General features: G+C 42.5%; 1 protein-coding gene across 1 annotated transcript in view; it reads right to left on the bottom strand.

Moving 5' to 3' along the window:
• The window catches only part of ITGA9 (integrin subunit alpha 9), a 233274-nt gene that overhangs the window by 171175 nt on the left and 34251 nt on the right, over positions 1 to 27848 (bottom strand). The window contains exons 8-15 of the mRNA XM_076330800.1: positions 27451 to 27519; positions 24160 to 24297; positions 21905 to 22010; positions 20337 to 20431; positions 17302 to 17392; positions 16703 to 16748; positions 13533 to 13687; positions 6696 to 6856 (exon numbers count right to left, since the gene is read on the bottom strand). Coding sequence (XP_076186915.1) covers positions 6696 to 6856; positions 13533 to 13687; positions 16703 to 16748; positions 17302 to 17392; positions 20337 to 20431; positions 21905 to 22010; positions 24160 to 24297; positions 27451 to 27519 — 861 coding nt within the window. The remainder of the gene's footprint in view (positions 1 to 6695; positions 6857 to 13532; positions 13688 to 16702; positions 16749 to 17301; positions 17393 to 20336; positions 20432 to 21904; positions 22011 to 24159; positions 24298 to 27450; positions 27520 to 27848) is intronic.

Raw genomic sequence — 27848 nt, 5'->3', positions numbered from 1 at the left:
AGAATTTCAGCAGCCACTGTGCTGTAAGTCTACTGACTGAGCCTCATTCAAGATTATATTTATTTCATTTGGGGAGCATAAAATCTCTCTACTTGGATTCATGAATGTGATTAACCAGGCACTTTGTCTGACAGCAGCTTGACCAGAGCAACCAAGTTTCTGCCTGGGCCATAAACAACATACTTGGTCTTTTTCATACATGCTGACAAAAGTTGAAGAGCAATAGTGAACTAAAGTAAAATTAGTTACCTTGCTAAAACTTGAAATAGGATGGGGTTTTTTTTGTTTCATTCTTTTTATAATGGACAAGCTTCGTATAGAGCAGAAAACACTCAAAGACACTCTCAAACCAGAAAGGAGGAGACCTTTGCAACCCAGTTATATCATCTACCAGTGTGAGGAGGGAAAAAAAAAAAAAGTGATTTCTTTAAAAACCTGGGAAGATGGGCAGAGGAGAGCATCTGGACAAACCTCTGCCTTCAGCTCACAGCTGAAAATCTCCATCTGGCCTCAGGACACAAGACCCTTGGGCTACCAAACAGCCCTACTAGTTACACTGCCCAGTAAAAAGCCCCTAAACAGCTAATAGCACAATATCTGCTACAATTTGCTCTCCCATGTAGCTGCACTACCAGCCCTAGCAGATCTTACAGCACTTAACTACTTGCAGCATGGGTACCCTCTGAAAGGATGCTAGTGCCAGGCATATTTGGCCGCTTCATTTTGGCCACATTGTGCAGGACAGTTTCAAACTTGACTATAAGCTCACCCTTGAAAGACAATCTTACTTGCTCTTGGTGAACCTTGCAAAAACCTTTGGAAAAGCCAAAGACAACTCCATGGTCATTAGCAGTATTTAAATCTTGATACAATTAATGCTCAGCTCAAAGATGTCAGTCTTCCCACCAACTCCTAATACTCTTTCTGGTACATCTAAATCCCTGTACTTAAGAGGCAGTGAAAAGGAACCCATAGTTATGCAGCTAACAACTGCTCTTCCCTTGCCCATATGAGCCATTCAGGAAAAAAAAAAAATGCAGCTTCTCTTCTCCCTGGCTTATTTTTCAAGGTGAGACATCAGCTCTGCACAGTGCCGGCCAGAGTGTATCTGAAAGGAGAGGGTTGATCACTTTACAGAGTAAGGCAACAGAAAACACTGTCTTTATTTTGCTAAGATTATATTTATTTTGCTCTGCTGGAGGGGAGGCAGGCTGTGCTAATAGATTACGAGCACACTTTGCGCAGTTTTGGAAAACAGAATTGTTCCAGAAAGCATGCTTCTGTAAATAAACCCCTGTGCTCCATGATCACCCCACCTATCCCACAGCCCTTTAAGGCTGAACATACGCTATGACTGCATCTGGCTCGGCCTGACAGTTTCTCCAGTTGGCTCAGCAAAAGGGCAAAAAAAAGTTATACAAAACAACAAAAAGGAACAAACCCAAAGATATCAACTCTGCTCTTGGTCTTAGCGCTGAATCTCACTGCAGTCATCATTCCTGGCAAAACTACACAGCAGCTTTCGTCTTCCAGCAATGACAAACTTCCTGCTGCAGGCTGGAACAGGTCAGCACTCCCTTTGCCTGCCCAGTGGTCCAAACCCTGTGAAATCCTAGATAATCGTGACTAAGTTTTCATAGCTGTTGCTGCTCTGAAAACAGTTTCTGCTTCAAGTGTTATCCCCTGACTTGCTCCGACTTCTCTCTTCTCCCAGGGAGAGGTGTGCAGGACCAGTTGGGTCACTACCGAGAGGAGCTGCACTCACTTGCCAAGGGCCTGGTTTTCACTTCTTCCTCCGCAAAGCGATTGTTATCATCCACGTCCAACACACGATCCATCGCTCACAGTGCCAGTGTCCCAGGAAAGGCCTCGCTAAAAGTGAGCGACCAAGCTCTGCTCAACGCCCCCCCAAAAAGGCTCCATGTTGACAGTATGAGAGAAACCAAACCCATTTAAAAAACCAACCTTCAAAATAAGCTCTTGAGTGTCTTTGGCTGCATGTCTGTATCCTGTAACACCACCAGCCAAACCTTAACATAGAGATGTTAATTCACAGGCAGACAACTTTCAGAAGAAAGTACATCTTGCAAATGATCAAGGTGATACCATCTCTACATCACACGACTGTGAGACTGAATGCTTTGCTACCCAGACTCTAGAAAAAAGCCAGACTACTATGAATTAAGAATAAAAAGACTTTCATACATGCATCCCCCCTCAGATGAGATCAAACAGTTACAGAGGGAGAAACAATCACAACCACAGACAGTGACTAAAATTGGCAAGCACTAGAGCTGAAGTTGTGCGAGATCAGCAGCCCAGAGTATCTTTAGAGATCTGAGGTAACAGTGATGCATGGCAGACAATGGCCAGAAACATACTTATAAAAAGGCAAATTTTTGGCTACAGAATTCAGCAGTGAACAAAAGGTAGCCGTGCAATTTCTGTTGAAAAGGTGGCATTTTATTCCAAACCTGCCTGTACAAACACAGCACAAGCTCATCACCTACACACCATTATGAAAAGCCTTTGGTATCACGCTCCTGTTGTTTCTCCACCCCATCCTCCCCATGAGCTACGGCCGGATCCATTAAGACTTAATACGATGAGCAACATGAGACTGCTAAAAACAATGTCAGTCACCAAGATAAAGATCTCTTGAAAATATAAATGCTGTGTCTGTTTTAATCATGTGCCAGGACTGTTGATGGTGTTTGAAGCTATTACAACGTTCACTCTGCACACAGACAGCAGTGACTGGTAGGAACAGGCAGCCCAGCTGGCTGGCCTGTGGTGGGGTAAGAAACCAGACAGTGCTTCTTTAAAAAATGCAGGAATCGTACAAGGGGCTACCACTATCATCACCATTACACCTTCATGATAAATCAAGGAAGATGAGATTTGACTCCGCATAGATTTGCGGGCACAATGTACTTTGCTGTCTGCGTCGAATTCTCTTGTCCTATCCACAGGTAAATCTACCCTAAATATTAGGGGAGCCCACATAAGCCTGAAATAACCAGGACAGTTACTGGAAAGGGGAAACAATGTTTCCTCAGAGTCCATGTCCTGATCACAGCACGTCTTAAACACACAGCTCAAGTCTTCTGAGCACCAAACGAGCGCAGTTCCCAAGAGAAAACTCTACATTTCAGCTGCAGGCCCAGATACTAAGATTAAGGAGACACTTCTAAAGCCTCCAAACCCATTTATTTTCTTCATCTTTTCTGCTTCTACCCCCTTCTGCAACCTCTGCTTCTTCTCTTGGCACCACGTTCCATTTTCTCATGTTTATGTTTGCCATTTCTTCTACCAAAAACCAAACCCCTTTAAAAAAAAAAAGCTAATTAGATTTAAATTTTTGCTTCATTTTCCTCCAGCAAAATTGAAAGACAGTTACCACGTAATGTATTTATCTGCTGTTAGTAGTTTTATCACCGCTGAAGGAGAGAAGGTATGTAGTGGCAGCACCATCACTCCCAGACGGCCAGAGGAGGAACTGTCCAGCAGCAAAGCTCGTCCTGAGAGATCGTGGGGATCAGCTACACACTGACATTAAAAAAAACAGCGAAGCTCCTGAACTTCTCAATTAATAGCCACTTGCACCAGCTGTCCATTTTCTACTGAATGTATCAGTCAAACCTCCAAAGGTTGTTTAAATTAAAACAAATGCAGCTTTTGTAGATGACACCTGAGGTGCTGTGAATATTGGAATTACTGTCTACTTATACTAAAGAATTAAAGTTTCTTAACTAGAAATCAAACAGGTTCCAATGAAGAGGAACAAAAAAAAAAAAAAAGAGAAAAAAAGTTAGAAAACTGCATCTCTCCTCTACTTCCCCATGCCCACTACAAAACCAAACTCAAAGCATTCTGAGGTCCCAAAGCATTTCCATTTCATTCTCTGTTCTCAACCAGAAAAACCACATTTTCTCATGAACTACCATAATTCTAGCAACTTGAGCTGTAATTTGGTAGCCTGCCTTGTACAAGATCAAGCTCCGAGCTACACATATCCTACAAACCTTCTGAGATCCACTTTCCTCATAACTGTGTGACTGAGGTAAGACAGACTTTAATACTCAAATTCAGTAGCAGCAATAAGAACAGTAGCTCCTGCCCTGAGAGGGAACCACAAATAAGAAAGGAGTCACGCTCAAAACATTGACACTTATCAATTGCAAAACGATTTAATGAGTATCCCTGTCAGTTTATTTGCAGACTGCAACTCTTTTAGTGCTCTGTTTCACTGGGGTCTCTTGAGATCAAATCCGTCAAAAGAAATTGCAGCAAGCTTGCGTAGGTCTAGTTTTTTCACTACTTTTCTCAGTCCTTCTGTTTTATGCCTCCAGCATGCTAGAACTACACGTTGGTAAGACAAAGTCATCCAGCAAGGCCTGGCACGGGCTTTCATTTAACTAACATAACCTACAGAGCTCTGCTGTGTGCCATTTGGACTGGACACCTTGTTTACCTAGTAGGGTTTGTCAAGCTAGCACATGAGGTCATACACAAGTCCAGACAGCTTCTCTATTCTTGATCACAGGCAGTCCAGAACTGACATACTCACATTACCGTATAAACCTATTTGTCACCAGCAATTCAAATGAATAATAATAAAGTGAACAGATTAAGGATGCAACTGCAAACAACTCGATTTGCCACGGAGGAGAATTCATCTGGCATACAGTAAATAAAAGGAAAGAGGAAAGCCTAAGTGAAATAGTTCATATATTTTAAGCCCACATCTTTTATCTATCACTTATTCCATCACAAAACTATGCAATCAAGGAGATTTCCGGTTGGAGTTTGGGGAGTTTTTTGTTTTTCAGGGGTTTTGTTTTTGTTTTACTAGCTGTTACTTAAGGATAGCAGTGAAAGATCATGACCCCATTTCCACTCCTCCAGAGTCTGCAGGGCTCTCTTTGATGTTTCTGGTGTCATGTAGCCTCGTGGATCATATCACCTTTCCCATGAAAGCACAGGGATTATCTTTCTCCACTATTTTGCATCCTCCGTTACACGAACAAACGACACTTCCTGCTATTCTTCCAACTGTGAAAAATAGCTGCTTATATCATACAGAAAGCCAGTAGCCTTGTTTGTTAACCAGCTGTTTTGCTTTAAGTTGTTGGTATTTTTAAACATGCTTAAATGTTTCTCTTGCCTATAAAAATAAAATTTCCCAGGAATTTTCCAGAAAAATAGTTCTTACCTTTGCATTCCCAACAGCTAGAAATGCTACAATAAATTAAGTAGTTTTCTGGGCATATGTAGCTCTTTAATGAATTCTGTGTAGTAGCCAAAAACTACAACAGCGCTAGTGTGAAAAAAATCATTACTGGGTTAAGATAGAAAGGCATATGGCTCCTTTTCATCCAAACTCAATACATTAAAGCCTAACCAGATATGCTCATTTGAGAAAGACCAGAATTAGTAAACTCACAGCCATATTTTCTAAGCAATGGTAATCTCATAGGTCTACATTTTCTTTAATGAGCTTTTCCACAGGAGAAAGCAAAGGTTGTTCCAGAAACAAAAAACTACGGAAGATATCTAGTCTCTTCCCAGAGACCCACACAACTTAACAGGATAGCATTTCTTCCTTGGTGGTCCCTTTATTTATTTTATTTTCTCTGAACAGCCATGCACAAGATGTTGATAAAGTCAAAGGATGAGTTTTATCTCCTGTTCTCACAGTTTTTAGGTACAAAGAAGCTTCCTGGAAAAGTTTATACATTTAGGGATGTCTGGACCTGCTGGATTCTCAAAACAAGACAGTGCCAAGTGATATCCATTGAATTTAAGTCACACTCATCTATGGGAATATGCCCTTCAGTAAGGAGGATATGCAACTCACCACACAACCATACGTCCCACTAGACTAGTGATACAGATCAGTGCTTGTAAGATGTATCTGGTTTAAAAGATAAATCTCCTTCCTGTATAATTTTAAAATCCATTCTATAAATTTCTCAGCTGAGAAGAAAACTATTGCGCTTACTTTGCAAACAGAATGGCACCTGGGTGATATTTCTTCAACAACAGCTGCCAAGTGAAGATAACTACAGTCCTAGCAGACCCTGGACGAAGAGTTAGTCACAGGAAGAACAGACCCCTTCTATGTCCCAGCATGTCTGGAAAGCGCTCTCTGTATCCCTAGGACCATGAGACATGTGAAATTAAGTTATCCCACTGCTATTTTCAAGCCCAGATGAAATCCAGGGTGCTCTTGAAACCCAAGAGCCCAATTGCTTCAGGACAGACCCCATGTTATCCTGCCATTCCCATGCAGATTGTATCACCAGCCCCTGGTGCAGCCAGACCTGACACAAAACTAAACACTAAACCTGCTGCTCCTGCCAAAACAAAACTTTGCCTCCTTATTTTGAGTATAACAAGTATAGCAACAAACCAAGCCAAAGATGAAAGAAATCCCCCACAAATACACCTGATCAAAAGTAAATAAAATACATATTCCTGGCACCAGGTCTTGAGGGCCTGATGGTGCTCAGACTGACAAATCATGCCAAGCAAGAACTTCTGAGCTTCCACCCAAAAAACTTCATCCACCTGTCAGGAAAACAAAGAACATCTGAAGCCAAGCAGCACCACTTTAATTGGTTGAATATTTAAAAAAAAAAAGTGTGGAATTGCAGTAAGGCCAACATAAAGAAGGGCAGGAATGAACTGACCTTGACATATGCTAGGTAATGCTCACACTTTTCCTGCATGTATGACAGTTGTAACTTCTCTGTTATCTGCCCCGCTGTCTCTCCAGAAGTCACAAAGTAAACTCTGGGTTGCTGGCTCTTTTCCTTCTTTGCCACATCAGCAGTCAAGTTATAATTCAAACCTGTTTTAAAAAGGAAGAAGAAGAAAACAAAGGATGTCAGTAAACAATAGTTATTTTCTAGCCACCTATCAATGGATCCTGTTGCCCCCGGGGCATGTGTGCTTGAAGAAAGGTCAGCCCTTGCAGGCCCTCACTAAGTTTCCTGTGGCTGCACAAAACCAAATCCAATTACTAACGTACTCCCAGGTTTCGTGTCGCTACATTCCCCAGCCCATCCTCTCCTGTAGGAAGTGATGTGTAAAAATACACCTAGACACGCACACTTAATTAAAAAAAAGAAACAAAAGATGCTTAAACTATGTTGCTAACAGAAAAAGCAAAAACGCAACACAAACAACAACAGCAGCAGCCTCAAGCTTTGCTTTCCTTCTAGAACAGCACAAACCATACAAATGTCAACCAGGATGTGGCACTTCCTGACAATTACTTTTGTTGATTTGCAGTCATCTTAGCATTTAGAACTTAACTATAGGTCGCTGCCTTGCACTCAGTATCCCCCTCTTAGATGTTACACATCCCTGGCAGCTTATAGAAGACATACCCAGAGACTAATGAGCTGTATCTCTGTAAATCCTGTTTCCTGCTGTTCTACAGGATAGGTAGCTTAACACAATCGGTTGGTTTGTGGCTATATGTATCTGTGTCCAAAAAGAAAACTTATTTATTACCTGAAGTAGTTGTCCAATGATTAAATAATCCAAGCTGACTATACCTTTCCTTTTGGTAAATGGAACAACAAGAGCAATGAAACTGCAACAGAAGCATGAACACTTGTTCTGCTGCTTTCTACAGGCAAAGGAAACACTGGCTTGTGAGGTCCTTTGACTCATCGCAGACCACAGCCTGTATTGATTTCAGCTGTTATCAAGGCAATAATGGGAATACCATGAGATTGGCTCACTATGAATGGCTTAATTAGTTGATAATCTTTGTAAACAACAGCGAGCACCAGCTCCTGTGCTGATTTGTTACATATGTAGGGTGCTTGCCAAATTATTGCTTTGGCTTTTATTTATGTTTTAAGTCCTAACAGATTGATGCCAGATAATATGCTCCCCATAAATGTAAACTTTTTTTACGCCAGAATTTTATAAACAATCCATGTAGATGTAACACATTCCTGGACTGAGGTCTTCTATACCAAATTTCAGCAAGGGGTCTTTGCTGGGATTTGTTGTGGTTTTATTCGGTTTTGTGGTGGGTTTTTTTTAAATCAATGAAAATCCTAATCTCTCTAAATTAACACTACTGCCAATGCTATCGCCTCCAATCATTTCTCCACCAAAATTTCACTACTTTGAAGAATTTATTTAATGGTATTGTAAAACTTGGTGCAAAAGTCTCTGGGAACATTCATAATTCACACAATTCAAACTGACCTCACTTCCATTTGCAGTGTGTTGCATTCTGATGAAAAGCTCACTCACAAATTCACGCAAAGCAACCAGAGACATACCCTAGGTAGTAAGAAAAGCCACAGCTGAGGAATCAGCCTAACTACCATCACAGGGCTGCACCTGAACGTTTTTTTGTTTGCTTTTGGCAGAATAACTTGCTTAGAAGGATAATGCCTTGAAAGCGTTTCAAACTCTGACAAGCTCAGCACCAAAAACTCTCACTGAAGTGGTATTTGTTCAGTCCCACTAAAAAGCACCACCTAAACAGAAACACAGGGTTTAGCCTGTTAAAAATCCCAGCAATCTCTTTCTTAACTGTTTTTTTCCTTTTTTAAAGTGTGCATATCCGACACCCATCCCCAATTGTCTCCCTTCCGCTTTCAAGACCTCACATGCATGCACACATGCTGAGATCTGCACCGGCGTCCCAAGAATAAAGACAAAAAAACCCGTTAGTAAACCCAGGCCCTGCGTAGGCAGAGGCAAAAAGCCCCACGGGGAGACACAGCTCTCTTCAAAGGAGGAGCACCAAAGGAAGGCAGGGCTGCAGAGCTTGCAGGGGCGCCTGCGGAGGCTCGGAGGCTCTCCGAAGGAAGCGTGACATATTACTGACACTGAACAATTCCTCACTGCAGGCACGGAGACGCATCCCAACGCGAGCCCCATACCAGGCCTCTGAGCAAAGCGATCCCAGCTACCGTCTCTCTGAAATGGCAGTGGATGTTTTCAATCAAGCAGCACAGTTCCCATCCTCCCTCCTGCCTCCCCTTTATTTTGACAACTTGTTTCTATGTTATATCCAATGATGTCACATCAGTGGAAAAACTGAAATATCATGAGTAAGGTGGGTTTTTTTCCCCTCCCCAGCTTCATTGCTTCCAAAAAGCAAACAGGGTGGGGAGATAACTGGCCAAACTTAGCACTGCTGGTGGTGTAAGTTTCTCCTGCTCACTCCAGTAGGAGATCGGGAGGCAAGTTTTTGCTAGCGAATTAACTCTTGCAGGCAATGCCTTCAAATATTTGTCCAACAGCTTTAAGCAGGTCTGGTTAGAAATGTTTCTGTGGATCTGCCCACCCAACTTCACACGATCAAAATAAAACTCTGGCATGGATTTGATGAGCTCAGATGAAGGGCTTGGTTTTTTCTAATGACTGTTCCTTTCCCATAACTAAAGTTAAATGCCTAAAAGCTTCAATAACAGCTCCTTCTGAGAAATTTTTGGTCATACCTGCAAGAGGACTGCCAGCCAGCAGACCGGGCAAGTTACTCCAGCCAGTAACAGACAAACCAAGTAAATGGCAGAAGGCATTTTATAATGGATTTTCATCCTAAGTGGCACATATGTAGTCATGATGCAAGAGTCGTCCCCTCACAGGGCTGAAGGCAGCCCTGAAGCAGAGAGGAGTGAGGAGGGACTGAAATCAGGCGGTGGTAGCCTGTGAGCTAAAATGGGAATAGCAGCTGGCTGTGCTAATGGAGGGGTTAAAAGCCATTGGAAGAGGAATGTGTTTCTTTGCGTTCTCTACCAGTAATTACGAGGAGAAAATGATGCATGAACTTTGCTTGCAGAGAAAATTCTTAAGTAACGGAAGTATTAAAAAAAATTGCCTTAGCAAATTACAACATACATAGGACATTGCCCCCATCCTCTCCCAAAAAGCTTTCCTTTTCCCCTTACTTCAAACTTTGTTTCAAATCCTTTCTCATAGTGTTGTCCCTAGCTTCCAAGTCGGGAGCCATCCTCACTGCTCTGGGCATACACTGAACAACACATCCCTACAGCATCACTGCTTCTGAGGCATTCAGAGGGTAGCACTGTCTTAGTCTGCACTTCCAAGCAGACTGGAAAAATGAGAGACAGACAGAAATAATACTCCCGCACCAAACTACAGTAGGATACAGATGAGAAGAGGTGTGTCTACTTTCGTCAGGTTTTGGATCAGGCATGTTTCTTCAGTCCTAGAAATGTATCCAGACAGAGCAAAAATGTCAAGCAACCCATTATCCCACACGAAATCTCACACCAGTCTTTCAGGCAACAGTATTTGGGACATGAAGGCTACCCTAGAAATGGATCAACACACAAGCAATGCACACCTGAACTGAACAGTACAAAAGAAACTTCGAAGAAGTTTCTAATGCGTCTGCCTGACTCTAGCCAAATGCCCAAAACCCTTCATTTCATAGCCACTTAAAATTCACCTAATTCTTACACTGGCACTATTATTACTATTATTGTTGCTGTTATTGTTGAGGAAATTAACCAGACTGTGGGCACAAGTTTATTTCCATTCTCCTGTGGGGATGAATGCAGAAGCAGCGCTTGATGCACAGAGATGCCAGGAGCCTCTGTTTTCTTGTCCTGATCACCCAGAAGTGCATGGTCTGAACAGGCTGAAGTCTGCTCATCCAGGCTAGGAAAGGCCTTTCTCTCATCCCTGCCTTTTCTGCAGATACAGAGACCCCAGCAGAGACAAAGCAATGGCCCCTCAAGAGAGGGAGGAACAGCCTGAGTGAGATTCCGAGGTGAAAGAGTGAAAACTTAAAATGCCGTATTTCTCACACATCCAAGATGTACCAGAGGCTGTCTCTGTCAGTGGGCGTATGACTAGACACTCAGCTCTCCAGCAAGCGCTGAGGCAGAGTGAAGGGTCAGACAATGCCTGGCACACAGTACAGAGCACATGCTTCACTTGAGCATGGCTCTTTGTTCAGATGAAACCATTTCAGCAATAAGTTCATACTTCTGAAGACCGTAGTCTGCAAACAGTATCCACAAAATGGATGGGAATTATACTGTCATTGGCAGTATCAAGCAGTACCAATAAACACAGATCCTCAGATAGCTGTCACATGATCAGTAGTATTGCAACTACCACTAGAAGGGGAAAAAAAAAAGGAGGAGGGTGGGAAAGGTTTATATGCAAGTGTGAGGCAGTGCTAGATGAAGACAACCTTCCTTCACAAGCCAGTTAACAAAATAACCACACGTTCAAATAAGCATTGAAGACACACATTTGCCACAGAAGAATGCTGCCTGCATGTTCAGCTTGACTTTCTAAACATTGCGTAGTAGGTGACCAACTTCAGCTGCCCAAAAGCAAGAGCAACGCCCAGCTTTTCACCAGTAAGCAGCAGTCTTGAGCGTCCACACTGACAAGCCTTAGGGGAGTGGTGTTCCCAGTCAGCACAGTGTTCTCGTCGTCTGACTTAACAGACCGCCCCCAGACATCGGAAGATGAGACAATCCCAACACTTTTAGCCACAAAACTTTGACATAGCATTTCAACACCTCCATATGCCTTTCAGAGTCTAAACTGGACAACGATGTACTTAAAGGGATATTCTTTTTTTTCCCCACATTTAACCACACAGGAGAGGAACCGTTGCAGTATTTCCAGGAATTGTTCCACCCTTTGTTAATTGATACTCTTCAACTGCAACATAATTAAAATGTCCTGACTGTTAGATTACAAACTGAAAGCTTATTTGTGATATATTATCCAAATCATATCCCCAAGGGGTTTTAGACAGTCAGATAGTTCTGGCTGCAATGTTTTCAAGACAAATCACTTTGCTAGAAGCATTGTATAAAAAGACAATGGTTGGAAGTTTTATAATCATCTACTTAATAGTAAAAAAATTCCTTGTAATGAGGTGGATGTTACTCGCCAAAGAAGATGCACATGTGCTTTCACCACAATAAATCATCAGGAATACAGTTTGTATGACAACACAGAGGAATTCAACTGGCTCTTACAAGACATGATGAAGCAAGAAGATAGGTCTTTTGCAAACAAGGGGAACAGATATTTAAATTGGAAAAAAAGGCAGCTCACTTCTTAGCCACAGGTCCAGAGATATTAAATTAAAGCAAAGGAAACATTTTAAACAGTATCCCCAGGAACATAAGAAAACCTACATATTCAGAAAAACTATTCAGTGATTTTCAGAAAGGAATTAACACCCCTGGAGCACTCGGAGATAAGTACTGACAGAGTAGCAGGCAGTACAAAAAATACTTTATCAAAGCATGTATTTGTCTGCTGAGAGTCATCACTTACAGGGAAGGAAAAAGTGCAAAAATAGAAACTGAAGTCTCCGTTGCACCAATGTGTTAGAATCCAGAGGAATCTTAAATTTAGTAACTCCACTTTTTTGAGCTGTTCAGGTGACAAAGTGACAAGCTGCAGAGAGCAACTTCAACAAGCAGCTTGTAGTTCTCACTCCATGTGAATGGCAGAAGAAGTAGCAAGAAGTCTTTTTCTTCTCCGACTCATTTAAAATCCAAATACTGCAGCAGGCTCTGCATACTGGGATGCACAGATACAACTCTCACCCTTCTCGATTAGCAGCTCAGAAAGGCTGGGGCACAGAGCAGGAGGAGGCACTGCTTCCCCCAACTACTCACCAGACCTGCTGCAGAGATGCAGCACGCTGTGAGGCTGAGATATCTTCCCTGAGCAGCACACTGCAAGTCCTCTGCCACTCCTAAAGCATGGTGAAGGTAAAACATCGTGGCTGAACTAAACAAACCCAGACCTTACAATATTTAGAAACGCTGTATCTATCCCATACCACTTCACGCAACATCTAAGACTTTAAACATTGGGATGTAAAAGACATAAGTAATATTTTAATGCAGCCAAGACGTAAAGGCTTGCACAATTACACACCTTACACAATTCCATTGACCTGAGAAACTCCATGTGTTTTACAGACACTAACTAACCTGGAAGATATTCTTGCCATCAGTAAAATAGTGGGCTATTTATAATCATTTTACAGACAGGTAAACTGATGCACAGAAAAGGATTTGCTCATGTCTGGTAGGAATTCAGATTTATAGGGCTCTGTTTCAAGAGCTCCTTGTAGACTTTCAAAAACTATTAATCCAGAGCAAATCACACCTGCTTTCTGATAACATTGATAGAGGACATGGATACAGAAATGTGTTATCAAGAGGTAAACAGGGAATATGAACTTACAAAGCATCAATTGCTTCTGTGTTCTCTGTCCTTGCAGTAAGCCCAAGGACACATTTCCCTCCTTTCACTGAGGAAGAAACTGCCCCAGTATCATGTCAACCTCATCGGAAGGTAAAAACATGTCCAAGAAAGTTCCCAGGGAGCCTCCAACTTTCTGGAATTGGATATCCCAGCTCACCTTGAAACAACTTATTTCACATAAAAGCTCTGTTACTGACTCCAAAGGGAGCCCTCGACTCCAGGTCAACCTGCTATCGTGCCCCTGCCCAGGGCTGGCGCAGGTACCTTACCTATTTCTCCAGGAACACGCTTGCCACTGAAGCGAAAGCACGCTGTGACATTGAGGCAGTTCACCGGCTGCAAGCCGTCATGGCACTGAGGAGCTGTGATATTGATGGACGCAGGCAGGAAAATGGAGATGTCCATGGTAATGACAGGCCTGGATCTGGAGATCAACAGAGAAGTGGAATTGAGTGATCATTCAGAGGGAAGTTCTCAGCCAAAGGAAAATAAACTAAATTTGGTAAACTGCACAATTTTAAGCAGACATGAAAAATAAGGGAGTGCATTTGAACTGTAAGGTAAATCAGCACTTGACCTAGCTGGCAAGGACTACTGGTGTCTGAATGAAAACCATAGCATCAACTTGAAATTCAGTGCCCACATACAGACTGCAGGCAGGCAGCTGGGGAAACTGATAATATAAAATAATAATCGTCTCCAGCAAAGGTTGCATAAAGCCTTCCTGATTACTGAAGAGGATAACAAAATTAGCACAACGGCAACCAAGGACAACAAGCTCATGCAAGTGAGACTGCTTGCTAGGCAGCCTGGATGGTCAGAAATGGGTAGGCAGAGACCTTAGGTTTCCAGAGAATGGCCTACAGTCAAATTTGTGACCTGAAAGTCAAGGAGGTAGCACAGGGGTAGGAGATGGATTCGTACATAACTTTTCTGACAGTGTAAGAGGGACAATAGACACCACATACATGTTTTGTGGAGAAGGGAACGTTTGGCTAATTCCCCCCCATTGAGTGGTAAGGATTGAATACTCTTTTCACGCTGCTGAACTCTGTTTCAGGAGTTACCTGGTGCACTGTGAATGAAAGCTTTCTACCCTTGCAACTCCAGCACCAGGTTATTGCTATGACTATCCCAGCTGAAGAAGACCTCAGCCAGAATTGCAGAGCAAGCCGATTGCCATCAGGGCCCAGGTGGGTCTCCTCCCTCACACAACACAGAAGCCCCGCCAGCTTGGTTAGGAAAAGCAGCCCAGAAACCCAGGCTCTCCTGAGCCATCCCCAGCACAGGACTTCAGCCCAAAAATTCACTGAGTGTTATTCTTCGTGGTTTCAATTCTGTACATGTTCAACATGAACATGTTCTTCCAAAACCAACTCTAGTAGTAAAAAAAATGTGCAGCAACCAGCAGATTCACTTCTAAGGTAGTCCCAGCAGCCGTGCAAGGCCAGACCACGTAAGCAAACCACTTCAGGACTCTCACTCCACAACCCACTTAATTTAGAGGCAGGGGAGATGGGGGAGAAGAGAGCAGGGATTGTGGTTACACCTAATTCATATCAACTGGAACAAGCTTTGCATCAATCTCCAAGACAGCTGCTCAGACTCCTTCACCACAGCCTGAAATAACAGTGCAAGTTGGCCTTTTGAGATGGAGGATGAAGATAAATGCTAACCCTAGAAATATATACAGTAATGGGGGGAAAAAGGAAAAAGGACGAAGAAGAGTGAGCTTCCTAGGATCATTTCACACCTTGGAAAAAAAATCTTTCCAAATGCTTGAGGAAACATAAAAGAGTAAATGCTATAATTGACCTAGAAAAATATTTCTCCTAGAAAAAAAAATTTCTCCAGCCATGATGCACTGTGTGATTTTTCCTTAATGTTAGCTTTCCCCAGTTATTCACTGGGGGAAAAAAAAAAAAAACAATGCATCTGTCAAACAGCCATACACACACGCGAGCAATACAGCAATGACGATCTGCCTCAAGTCACCGCGGCTTCCACCAAAGCCTTTAATATCACTTGGCAAAACATTTGTTGGTTTTGGCCAAAGGACTTCACAAAGGCTTCTGGAGGGGCGGGGGGGGGGGGGGGAGGGAAGCTGATTTCTTTATCCTAATCTGAATCTAAACAGCAAGAGAGACACACTGTAAATTGGCAGTAGCAGCAATTAATCAGGCTGCCCACAAGTCAGCCGGTAATGCGCTAATCTCCTCCGAAACGCACAGGCCGTGACTGAACACTTGGACAGAGGTCACCATGCTGTTGCGATGTATGTTGTTTTAAACATCACAGCAAGCCTTTCAGATTGCCCTTCCCTGCCCTGCAAGTAACAACAATGCAGGAGAAAAATGCACAGTTTTCTTTCTGGCGGTTTCAGAGATGCGGAGCTGCGAGATCCCATCTGGGGCACCTTTTCACAGAAGCAGCAATTGTCTTCCTCTGCATGCATGATGAAGGAACAGAAAACTCTTCAGAAGACTTGACTACCTGCCATGCTGATCATCATCAAGAGCATTTCTTCCCCCCTCTCCTTTTTCTTTTTGTTTTGTTTAACTGATTCAGATGGAAACAGAGCCAAGTTTTTCCTGCCTTGAACAGGAAGCAAGCTGGCGCGTCCGTTCTGCAGCTCCACCATTTGTCTTGCCAGTCTCACCCCATCCCTGTATCTTCCACTAAGATGCAGGAGTCCCTAGTGACTACTTCTAATGACATCTAGGTATTGACGGGATTTTTCTATTAAATATTAACAAGTGTAACAACAGAGCTACTGGCAAAATTCAAAGTTCCCATTCTCTTCCCCAGGTCTGTGCATCTCAAGCCCGCTCCTACTCCAACTCCTGCATAATTTGGTGGATCAAGCTGTCACACCTCTCTCCATCAGATGAAACAAGCAATTGCACTTAATTCATACACTCGAAACAGCAGTCCAAATCCTGTGTGCATTGCAAATGTCTCCGTATTTCATTTCCCTGAAGACTCTTATTTCATTCTGCGTCCCATTATAACTTGCAAAATTACATCCTGGCATCATATGCAGCTGGCTTGTTGCTCAACTGCATTCCCTTAAATCATAATTTATTTACTTTATGCAAATGTAAGAGCAATAAAAAAGCCTTCTCACAAATTCAGAGCAACCTTTCTAAAAAGGCACTGAGACACAACACGTCCTTCTGGCTCTAACCCTTTGTTTTGTTCATAGCCCTGGGAGTCCTACATATTGTCATCCCTCACTACACTGTTTAAATTAGATTGTGCATTCTTTGACACTATCCATGTCTAAGGTTCTGCTTAAAAAGTAATCCAGCTTGCTGCTTCTGACCACAATAAACTAGGGAGAAAATCAGAGTGGTGGAGGACTTAGACCACATAAGATATAAACAGAAAACAGACACAAAAAGAAGACAACAGCAGATGAAAAAGACATTCATCTCACCTCAGAAGTACCACATTGTCTGACAAGAAGGCTCCAACAGTCATATCTGAAATTTTCGTAACATTGAGACAGTTACAAAGGAGGCACAAAATTCAGTTCTCTCAAGTCAGTTGGTAAATTACAGAGCATATATCTAAAAAAGCATTTTTCTGACTTAAATCAGCCAGCTGGTCCCTTCAAATATCATTATGTCATAAGTATTATAACTGGAGAATTACATCTATGATGTTACTTCACTTCTACTTCATTGTTAGGTTTTTTATTATTACTATTATGTTATTGTCTACTTTTTTTTTTTTTTAAGATTGTCATCATGACTGGGCAGCTTCCAGGCAACTTACAACCTTGGTCAGATACTGAAATCCTCTGCTTTAATATCTCAGTCCTTCTTCATGACTGCCTAAACACCTGAATCAAGCAATTGGCTCAAATTCTTATCAGGAGCTTCGAATAATGGAAGGAAAAGGGAAGAAAATGCTCAGCTTCATCGGCCTCCTGCAATTGTGGTAACCAGCAACCTGGAAACGACCAGCTCTGCTGTTTTCTCAGCCTGCTGCTGCATTTCCCCAGCGCTCTCACCGCCAGAGTAGCAGACGTACCTGGATAACCATTGCCATCCATATCGACTCCCCCTGATATGGACTGGCCAAACATCCGCAGCATCGGGTTTATTGTTTGCCCAGACAGCTTCTGCAGCGGAAAACACGAGTGAAATCAGTCAGTAACACAAAGAATCCTCTAAAAACAAAAGAAAAAACAAAAAAACCCTTCAAGCCTGATTTTCATGGTCACCGGGGCTCTTTTCCGTGGGCTGGGAGTGCCGCACATCTGCAGGCTCGCGCTTCACCCACGCAGCCCTGAGCAGGAAGGCTGCCAACTGCAGGAAGCCCTTCTGCTCTGGGCTAGGAGGAGGCCACTGTTGACTCGGATTAAAAAACACACCTGCATTACAACCCTCATGCAGACCCAAGCAAAATAAAGAACACATCAAACAGATTTCTTGGCGGGGGTCAGAGAGGAGGGAGAAATTTTAACTGCACCCTAGAGTTTTTCTTTTTTTTTTTTTTTTGCATTACCTTTATTTCTGTAAATAAAAGTTTTAAGCGGCATCTTAACAAAATTGATTAATTGAAACATAAAATCCTGCACAATCATTCCTTTTCACAAAGTTTGCCAGCATACTCAAAGTCAAAATGATTAATTTTCAGCCCACTTGGAAATTCTGGTTTCCATCAGCTATTATGCAGTATTTTGTGTCAGTTTGGAAGCTGTATCTCATTTCTGTCTCCCCAACGCAAAGATTAATTAACTTCTAACATAGCTTTTTTTTTTTAATTACTAACACAAAAACTTTCTCTGAATGGTTTGAATTGTAAATGCCTTTGTCTGAAGCAAATTAATATATCAAAATCTCATTTTCTAAGGCAATCAGATGTCTCCCAGCTCTCATTCATTATGCTGGGCCACCAATGCAAGACCTGAACTCAAACCAGCATCTGACTGCAGAACTTACAGACAGAGGAAACCTATCCCACAAAGTAATGTCGAGGCTGTTGATGGTGCTTCACAGCTTGTGACATGCCACCAGCTTTTCCTGGTCCTCCCATGAAAGGACATAATGTTGGACAAAAGGTCAGACAGGAAATTCATGGAAAAAAAGACAAGTTGAGGGGAAGAAAGACATCCTGCAGTCCTGACAGCCAGTTTAAAGGGAAACCCGTGCTCTGCCGTGTACAGATCTCCTTTTCCTACTCGTGGGCAGATAAGATTAAGACAACTGGAAGTAACTTCCTCCCCACATTACACTTGCATTGCATTTTGGGGGGGGTCCCACTTAGGGTGGTAAATCCCGCCTGCAACATCCCGGCAGACATCTGCAGGCTATTACAGCCTAGAAGGCAGAGGTATGACGCTGCTCTGCTTTTAAGTGCCATGAATGAAAACAGCAGGCCACAAAGCCAATTAAGCTGCTTCTGCTCATAGCCACCACTAAAGCTGGTGAAGGGACATGAGGGAACGACATTGATCAGCAATTTAAATGAAGAAAAGGGAGGGGAAAAAGCTAACAAAATGAAAAGGGTGAAAACATATACCCTGCAGTCCCCCCCTCTACCTCTCTCAGCTTATTTAAAAAAGGAAATCCAGGGCATTAAGATGGCTCAGGGGTATAGTAATAAGATACAAAAAGTCTTTCACCTCTGGGTTCAAATCCAGGGCAGGTAAGTAAAGAGCTGAAGTTGTTACGCAATGTTTTTGGTTGCATGTGGGAGATGAACTGGTGGTGTGCCTGGTGCCCTGCAGCAGACGCTGGGAAATGGCACAGAGGCACTGCCTGTAAGTGGTGCCCCCTCGGCTGCCTCAGGACATGGGACGAGGATAGGAATGGTATCAAGAGTCAACGACCACGGTACCCTGCCACCCTCTTGAGCTGGGCTTTTGTCCCACTGACCAAGCGGAGAGGCATGCGCCATGTCTGCTGGCCTTGCTCCGATGGGGAGGGAGAGATTGCAAGCAGGATATTTCGCTTCCCACCCTGCTGATCTGGCCTCTTTCAAAAATGTTAAATTTTCCCATGAATGACAAAAAAAAAAAAAAAATCAGCTCCTTTTCAGCAAGAGCTGGAAAGCTCCAGGCTTTTCAACAGCCAGAGAAGAACCTCCCGACCAGTGGCTCTCAGCAAGAAACAGGCAGAATCCTCCACATGCCACATGTTAGTGCATTTTAGAAGTATCCATAAAGAGTCATTTAACTTCCTTTTTTCTAAAAAGCAGCGCATGGCATATACATGGTAGAAGGAGGAAGGACTAAACTTCTATGGTCTGTTAGAAGAGCCTCCAATATAACCACTAAACTCTTTAGTTCTACTTAAACTGATTTACTGTGAAGGATCCCACCCAGCAACAAAACAAAACCACCAGAACTTCAAACACACGGAGGGAGGGAAGATTCAGGCTCTCTGAAAAAAGAAATGTGCTAGACAGAGCCTAGGGGACACATGTCAGGCAGCATAAGCATAAATTTATCTTCTCTACTGTAGCCTGGCTACAGTAGCTAAATTGCACTGTGTCATCTCTGCACAAGACACTATAGCATATCCCAGCTGAGTTTTTACTTCATAATAATGGTCAGGGGAATGGCACCCAAGAACGGCCTTGTGATATATTGTCACGTTGCATGGAGAGGGCCAACAAGATGGGTAAAGAGGCTTCTGCAGGGAACAAAAGAAAACTTAGTACCTCTTCCTCCTCGCTAAGCCTGCTTCTGCAGGAAGAAAGAGCAACCTCCCAACTCTCAGCTGGCCTCTCCATAATTTGTATGCTCAACCTCTCCAAGGTTTTCATTTCTCCTCTGCAGCACTACTATCTCTAAAAACTGACATTCAAACCCAAGACTTCGTTTGCTTCAAGAAGGAAGCCTCAGCTGGTAACTCTAACAAAAGACAGTGAAAAATATCTCCTTATCAACATACTTTCACTCCACAGCATAGATAGGGACAAACTTTGGGAGAAGCCATTTTCAAACCAGGACTGAGAAAAGGATGGAGAGCTATAAAGGGACCCCTAAGTATGGTTTATTTCTGCAGGCCCCAGGAAAGTCACTTCAGATAGGTATCGTAAACAATAGTGTCACATACCATAGAGTATTGAGGTACAATACCATTGGCTTCCCCATGGTAAATGTACACTGCTCCTACGTAGTTGTCCTCCTTAGGCGCCCCAATGGCAACATCTGTAAAACAGTACAGATTATAAACATTTCACAATCCATTCCATTAGTCCAGCTTTTTCACAATTTTAGAAGCCAGCTATCCATAGGAAAATAGCTCCCCATGATGAAGATGATCAGCAGTTCATGGCAACCTGGCTAGAAGCACTTGTTTGATTTACTGAAGAGCTCATGTTAAGATAAACTTAAAAAAATACACAAATGTATATGAATTTGTACACGCATGTGGCTATGTCGTGCCTAATCAGAAACATGTGCTTGTTATGAAAATATGTGTTTATTAACCAGCAACCATGCTCAAAAAGTTTATTTAGAATCCTTTCATCTCAAAATCTCCAACCCAGGGGAACATCAGCTTCGTGAATCAAGACAGCATTGGCAAAACATTTATTGTAGCACTACATTAAGTTTGCTTGAAAATCCAAGGCTCCAAAATGAGGCCAGCTATATTAAATGGATGGGCAGGAAGAAAAAAAGGCTGCTGACGGCGCACTTTCAAATTACATTTGATCCAATTTAACTGCAAACTCCTGCAGAAAGAGTGATCCCACCTCCCATTCTCCTCTCCTGGCTGGATCTAGTGACTACACAGCTGCTAAAGTTAAACTCTTCCTGATGGCTTCATACCCACGGACTGATCCAACTCACTCTGCAGCCTCTCCATCACCACACCTGACCCACAAGCAGCAGCAAGAACACACAAATGCATGTTTAAGCATAGAGGAAGAGCATGCCCAGCGTTTGTGAGGGCAACCTGCAGTGAGGTTGGGTTAGGCTTAATGGGATACCATGACCTGAGTGGCCTGGAAGAATTAAATCCAGGCACACACAGAGTAAGTTGGCATTTGTTCGGAAGTCCTTAATCTCTGCTGCCAGAAATCTGGGCAGAAAAGGTGCCAGCATCAACACTTTGCTCTCACCTATTGCTATCACAGCACGGGGCCTCACACTGAGCAGCCTGCAAAGGAGCAGGGGTAGAATAAAGCAAAGGAGAGAAATTATTAATAGACTACATGCTATCAGGAATGAGAAGCTACTTCTTAATTACACTTCATGATGAGAAACGCGATTATGCCAACAAAACTGGAAAGGTTTGAAGACATAAGGAAATGGGAAAGAAAAAAGAAGTCAGACATAGGTTTTTGTTTTATTCAGGGCATGGGTATCTAAAGCCTTTTATAAACCGTACGGGGAAGAAAAAAATGCAACAACAAGGAAAGCAAAGCAATGTTAAGGAGATTGGGGTGCGAGTTGCATGGACATGGACCAAACTCACATCAAGGACAATCAGCTACAAAAGGCTTTAGCAGACAAATCCTACGCAAGCATGTTTGTCCTTAGCACGAGCCCAGGTGCCAGTCGGGTCTGGAAGGAGCAATGGATGCCACACGGCACCCGGCCATGGGAGGAGACCAGCAGTGCCACCAATCTCACTGGCATTTCCAGAGAAACAGCCCAGCAGGAAATCACACCTACCTGGGAAGCCATCGTCATCGATGTCGCCGAGGGCAGCCATGCTCTCCCCAAAGTGCGCGTTGTAGGCACCGTCACCATCCAGGACGAGCTGCTCTTCCAGCACCCCCTAGCAAGCAGGAAATAAAACAGGGTCAGGGAAATGCTGCGAGCCCTGGACAAGGTGAGCCTTCCCCACGGGAGCCACCCACGTGCTGTGGGAAGCACCTGGGGCAGGGCTGCAGGCTGACTCTTGCCCTCACTGCACACGGATCACCTGGGCACTAGTAATCTAATTTATTTGGGTTTTTAACCTTCTGTCTTTTAGGTTGGGGGGGGAAGGAGCACATGAGTGATATACCTAAAGTGCTAAATTAACTAAATGATAACTCAATGATGTAACTAAATGCAGTCACAGCACTTTGTGAGCTCATGAAGGTTTCCAGATGCCTAAAATGTAACAGCCCAGAGCTTACTCTACTGGCAGATTACATCCGAGGAGTGAAATCCTCAGTCCGGGCTTATTCAGCTAAACTCCAGTGAGTTAAGGAGAACTTTCCCCTAAGCAAAGAACATTTGGGCAATTGGATTTGAAAACTTTTTAAGTATTGGACAGAAGGATTAAAGCAAAGTCCCCAAAAAGCCTTCTGAAATGAAGAATAAGGAAAGAGATTTAATGAAATAAAGAGACAGAGGGAAGTTCAGAATAAAGTAGCTTTGTACTCCTGTGCCATGCCAAGCCTTAGATGGATCTGGTATTTCTTGCCCACCCACTTTCTGGTCAGATACATAAGCTTTAGTTTCTTGCAGTCTTCCCTCAAGGGAAAAGGAACATTTCCACAAGAAAACAAAATTTAATTACGCAATCCAACTCTGTACCCACCTCAAGGGTTGTTTTGTTTTGTTTTTGCTTCCTTTGTGAATGAGAGTAAACTGCCCTGTGGAACATGTAATAAAATCTTTTTCTTGGCTGCGGGGAGTTGCTGACTTTAAGAAAATCCCACATAATGAAATTGAAACACAACAGAGAGAAGACAGGCAGGCCTGTATGTGCGACTCATTTCTTTGCAGTCCTCACAGGAAAGGGCAAAATATAAGCGCATTAAGTCTAGCATCACTATGCATGCTTGTATTATAATGCAGTTTTCTCTGGTCCGCTGCAACTACCTCTTAAGCAATGGGGTTTGCAGAATGAAATGGAGTTTAAAATGACCAAACCCCAAAATAAAACCCACAATCCTGCAAGCCATTGCTCCTGCAAGTAATTCTTGCTGCAGGAGTATAAGAAACTCCTAGTAGCTTCTTGACTGTTTTATAAAAGATAAAAATGTATGCTCTCACTGTGAGCAGGAAATGTTAGATATTATCTGCTTGGCATTCTGGACCCTGTCCTGAGGACCCAGCAGCAACACTGCAATATAAGAAGTAGGACAGCCTGTGGATCAAACTGAAAAAGTAAAGCTCATTTAAAGGAGGAGTGATAATAGAAATAAAATTACACCAAAAGCAATTCTGAAGCCTCCCAAATGCTGCCTATAGGACTTGTGGTGAATGTTAAGTCTAGCATAAACAAACTCCGTACATTAAAGTTCACAAAATATTGATGAAGCAAACCAATTTCATTTTAGTCCATAACAACTCCTCCTTTGAGACAGCAGGTTTGGGACCTGAATATTAAATACATAGTAATAGGTAAACCACCATTGTTTTCCTATAAATACAACATAAGAATGATCTTGTTTTGCTCATGCAAGAAAGTTTAGACTTTTCCAAGACTGCTGTTGGGTCATGTGAAATCCAACAGTACCAACTGATAAGAACTTCCCACTAAAGGCTAAATATGGGGCATAATGTAAAGATAAAGAGAATTCAATCTCTGGCTTCTCTTCACAAGGACTCCTAAATCCCCAGACATTTTTGTTCTGATGTGTAGGACCCCGTGACCACCCAAAACACAAAGGAAAACTCAGTCAAAGCTGCTGACTCTTACTTGGTTTTGGCATCAAATTCATGTAAAGCCACAAATACCACCAAGTTTCAACATAAAACCAGAAAATTTGCCAGACCTCCTCGAAAGATTCACAGCTCTGTGATGAATGTGGGCTGGTGTCTGGAAAACCATGATAACGGATGAGTTTTCCGTGACTTCACGCTCTGCTAGAGACACCCAGAGCCCCACTATTTGAGACATCGAGTTTCTGTGCTGGAAGGACATTAGTGTTACCCTGCCCGGACCCACCCCCTCATCCCTTACCAAGTCATCTCCTGTACATACTCACGTTTCCTCTGTTGATATAGGCTGTAACTTGACCCTCATCTCTGATCTCAGAAAACATAGGTGCTCCGACCAGCAGGTCTGACAACCCGTCAGAGTTCAGATCAACTGCACATAAGGAGGAGCCAAAGTAAGAGCCCATCTGTAACCAAGCCGAGTCACAACAAAGCATTCAGTATCTGCCCATACACAGGAGGAAATCATTTAGGTGTGGTTTTTTTTAATTTCAAATGATGACTTGCTGCTTTATCACTCACAAGCACTCCTACAGAGAAAGCTTAGGGGATAATTCTGGCAGGAATTAAACACTTTACTGTAACAGTGCATCAGCTTGGATGTCTTACCAACAGAATAAAATTTATACCCTGGGACATGCTTAAGTGAGACAAAGAGCTTTCTTAGACTAGCTTTCACTTGTCAAATGCTTAAAACGAGGAAGGGGTGAAATAAGTTTCCCAAACCAAGACCTGGCTAATGATTATTCATGCCCAGTGCCAGACTTCCTAAAGACACTTGAAGTTGGCTACCACAGATCTTCTGGGGATACCTTAAAGAAATAAAAAAAAAAATAGGCAAGGGGTAGGGTATCCATCAAAAGAGGCATCTAAAATTACCTCTTGATTGTGGACTATTTTCCCCCTGTTCTATTTGTATCTATTTGTATCAGTCACCTTCAAATAGCAGTACTGGTTGTGGGTTTTGATCATAGCCTTTCCTCTCATGTACAGGCAGGTGAGTTGACACAGAAAGATGACTTTCAATAAAAACTTTTCAGTTGATACACAAAAAACCTAAGCCACTTTCAATCTCCAGTTATTATTGCTTGATAAAACTTAATTGCTTAAATTTAAGACAGACATTAATTTCATTACATAATTTTTGATACAGGTTAACATTCAACGCTAACAATCTCCCAACCAGCACCCACATTACGCATTTCAAAACACATTTAAACACAAAAAGGAAACCAAAAGCAAGAATGATATTCCACCCTTATTTCATCCACTTCTGCTAAGGTACCACAAGGCATACTCTTTGAGACCAACTACAAACCATAGTCTCAAAATTAAAAGCAACTTCCAAAGGAAAAAATAAAAGATACCACTTCTTATTTGAAATTGAGAGCTGTTTACATAGTAGGAAAAATTGAGGTTACAGAAATAGTTATTTAGGTTAAAAAGAACGAATCGCATTTCTCACATGCTTTTACATTCCTCATTGCGGATCTCTGACCCACAGCCTTCCACACCTGATAAGTATAGATGCACGAGCCAGAGCTACTGGGCATGCTAGGAGATGGGCAGCAGCAACTCTGTTCTATGCAGTCCGTAAGATTTAAAAGCTGCTAAATATATATAGTGGGGTGAGTTAAGGATAGAGTTTCAGTTTGTAATTCAGATTTTTGTGTTTGTGTGGGTTTAAGGTCAGACCTCAAACATCATTTGATTCCAGTTATTTTGTAGCTTAAGTCCCCTTGCGGATTTTTTATTTGTTTATTTTTTTAATCCACTAAGGTTTTAAAACAAATTTCTCATGGGTAAGGAGCGAAAGTTATGAAAAGCATTTCACTATGTATTCAGGCAGTTTTCAGGGAAAGGCTATTATTTACTTAACTGCAACATGGTACATCTGCAGCGTGGGTGAGTTCACGGTGCTGTGAGAACCTGAAGTTTGTGCACTTAGCATTTGTAACAAGGCACTGCATTTTCTTTTTTCTTGTCTGCATTTGATTTCCTAGTTCAGCCTCCAGCAATAAAAAAGGGAAGGAAGAAACTGGCCTGCTTTTAACATCTGTCTAACAAGCATGTCAGAGCAATGAACTTTCACGCCACTGGGAAGGACGCAGCATTTTGTGAGAGCTCATTTCCAGGCAGTGCTCATTGCTGAGCACGTCTGGTTATATTTCAATCACAAAACAAAGAAAGGGTGATTTAGGACAGCCTTTTCTTTAAAATAAAATCCTCATTTGGATTTTAGAGAATTTGTAGAAGACAGATGCTAATGGGGAAGGAGGAGATGACAGCCTAGAAGTACTTTAAGGATGTAAATACTTGATTAGTTAAGTTACATGTAAGAATAACGCAACTAAATTGAAAAAGGAAAGTTTTGGGCTGAGACCTGGAAAATTCCTGATGGCTCTGTTTATTAGGCTGAGGAATAGTTCTCCAGGAGCACATCCTTAGGGACATTTAAAAGTCAACAGGGAAAGAAATGAACAGGAAGCAATCAAACACAGGAGATGCCCTGGATGAACTGGGAGGTCTTTTCCTTTCAAGATGTCTGCAATTCTGCTAGTGCAGAGAAAGACAAATTTTTTTGCATGTTTTAAAGACTGCAACTGTGTTTTGTTGGGGAAAAATAACAAAACATGCTAACACTCCCAACTTGATGATACAAACACTTTAGATCCTTCTGAGGATGTCAGGACTTTCTAGAGCCAGAAGCCACCAGTAACCTTTTTCTTCTGTATTTCCTCTCCTTCCGGGAGAACGCAGGCAACCCCAGGTAAGGGGTATCGTTTCCTCACTGCGTTATTCCCAAATAAGACATCTTTTTGTTGTTACCTATAGTTAAGACATACTGTCCACTTTGTTTCCCCTGCAACTCATCTCCAGCGAGCCCCCAGTGAAGAACACAAGCTGTTCCCCACTCAAACACATCACACAGGGGAGCTGGATCTCACTAGCATTCACTAAATTTCATTGGGGGGGACATGGCAGCTCTAAGACAGCAGTCTTAAGAGCAAAATGCAGGACTTGATTCACGGTGGGAAGGGGGAAATCATCATCTCTTGAGGCAATGAAGCTGCTCCTCCACAAAACAGCATAACTCTCATATCCCCCTGTCAGAGCAGGACACAGAAAAGCAGATTGGGGCTTTGTGTATTAAACTAAGCTCCAGGCTACCCACATCTCCCAGTAACACCTACTAAGAGGAAATGTCTGCGTCTAGGCTCACCTCACATGTCCCATGTCTCAGAAGGCAACAGCAGAAGCTGCTGCTACATTTGTGTGAGACTAAAAAGAACCACTAGTACAATTTTCAGCAAGACCTTTAATTTCAGTCACATTTGACTGTCTGCTTTGAGCAGACATTGCAGTCATGACCGCTACAGGGGAAAGGGCATAAGGCTGGTCTGAACAATAGGTTTAGCTCTTCTGGGAGGATGAGAAGAAACAGAATTTGCTTGACAACTCATGAAGCAGTGGAATGAAAATGATGCTCTGAGATGACCCTGCCATTATTTCCCCCTTGTCTACCCCTTAAAAGAAAACACACGTACATAAAAGCTCACCTTTTTTCCCGAAGCTTGAAAAATCTTTATTAGAGAGCCTGATCGTCTGTCTGTTCTGAAAATATAAACCTGAAAAGTGAAAAAAGAAAAATGTTAACCAATACTAACTACAAAGCACGTAATGGTACAGCATTGGTGCTTTCTAAATAATATCTAAAATATGATCATGGCCATGGCTACTGTCAAGATCCAATTTCATGACCACTTTATTGCTCAGTCTTCTTTTAAAAGACAAAACATAGAGCTCCCCATGATGAATCACAGGTCTCTTATCATGAGAAATGCTTGAATGATATCTTGTCGCCTATTTTTTTGGTGCACATGTGTGTATGTGCACATGTGAGTATTTAAAAGCACCTAGTAAAGGAACTTCCCAACTCTCAAACAAGTGGCATCTG

The sequence above is a fragment of the Aptenodytes patagonicus genome, chromosome 2, assembly GCF_965638725.1.
Source record: "Aptenodytes patagonicus chromosome 2, bAptPat1.pri.cur, whole genome shotgun sequence".
Classification (NCBI taxonomy): domain Eukaryota; kingdom Metazoa; phylum Chordata; class Aves; order Sphenisciformes; family Spheniscidae; genus Aptenodytes; species Aptenodytes patagonicus.
Note: the sequence above shows the minus strand (reverse complement) of the source record. Positions and strands in the feature narration are given on the sequence as shown.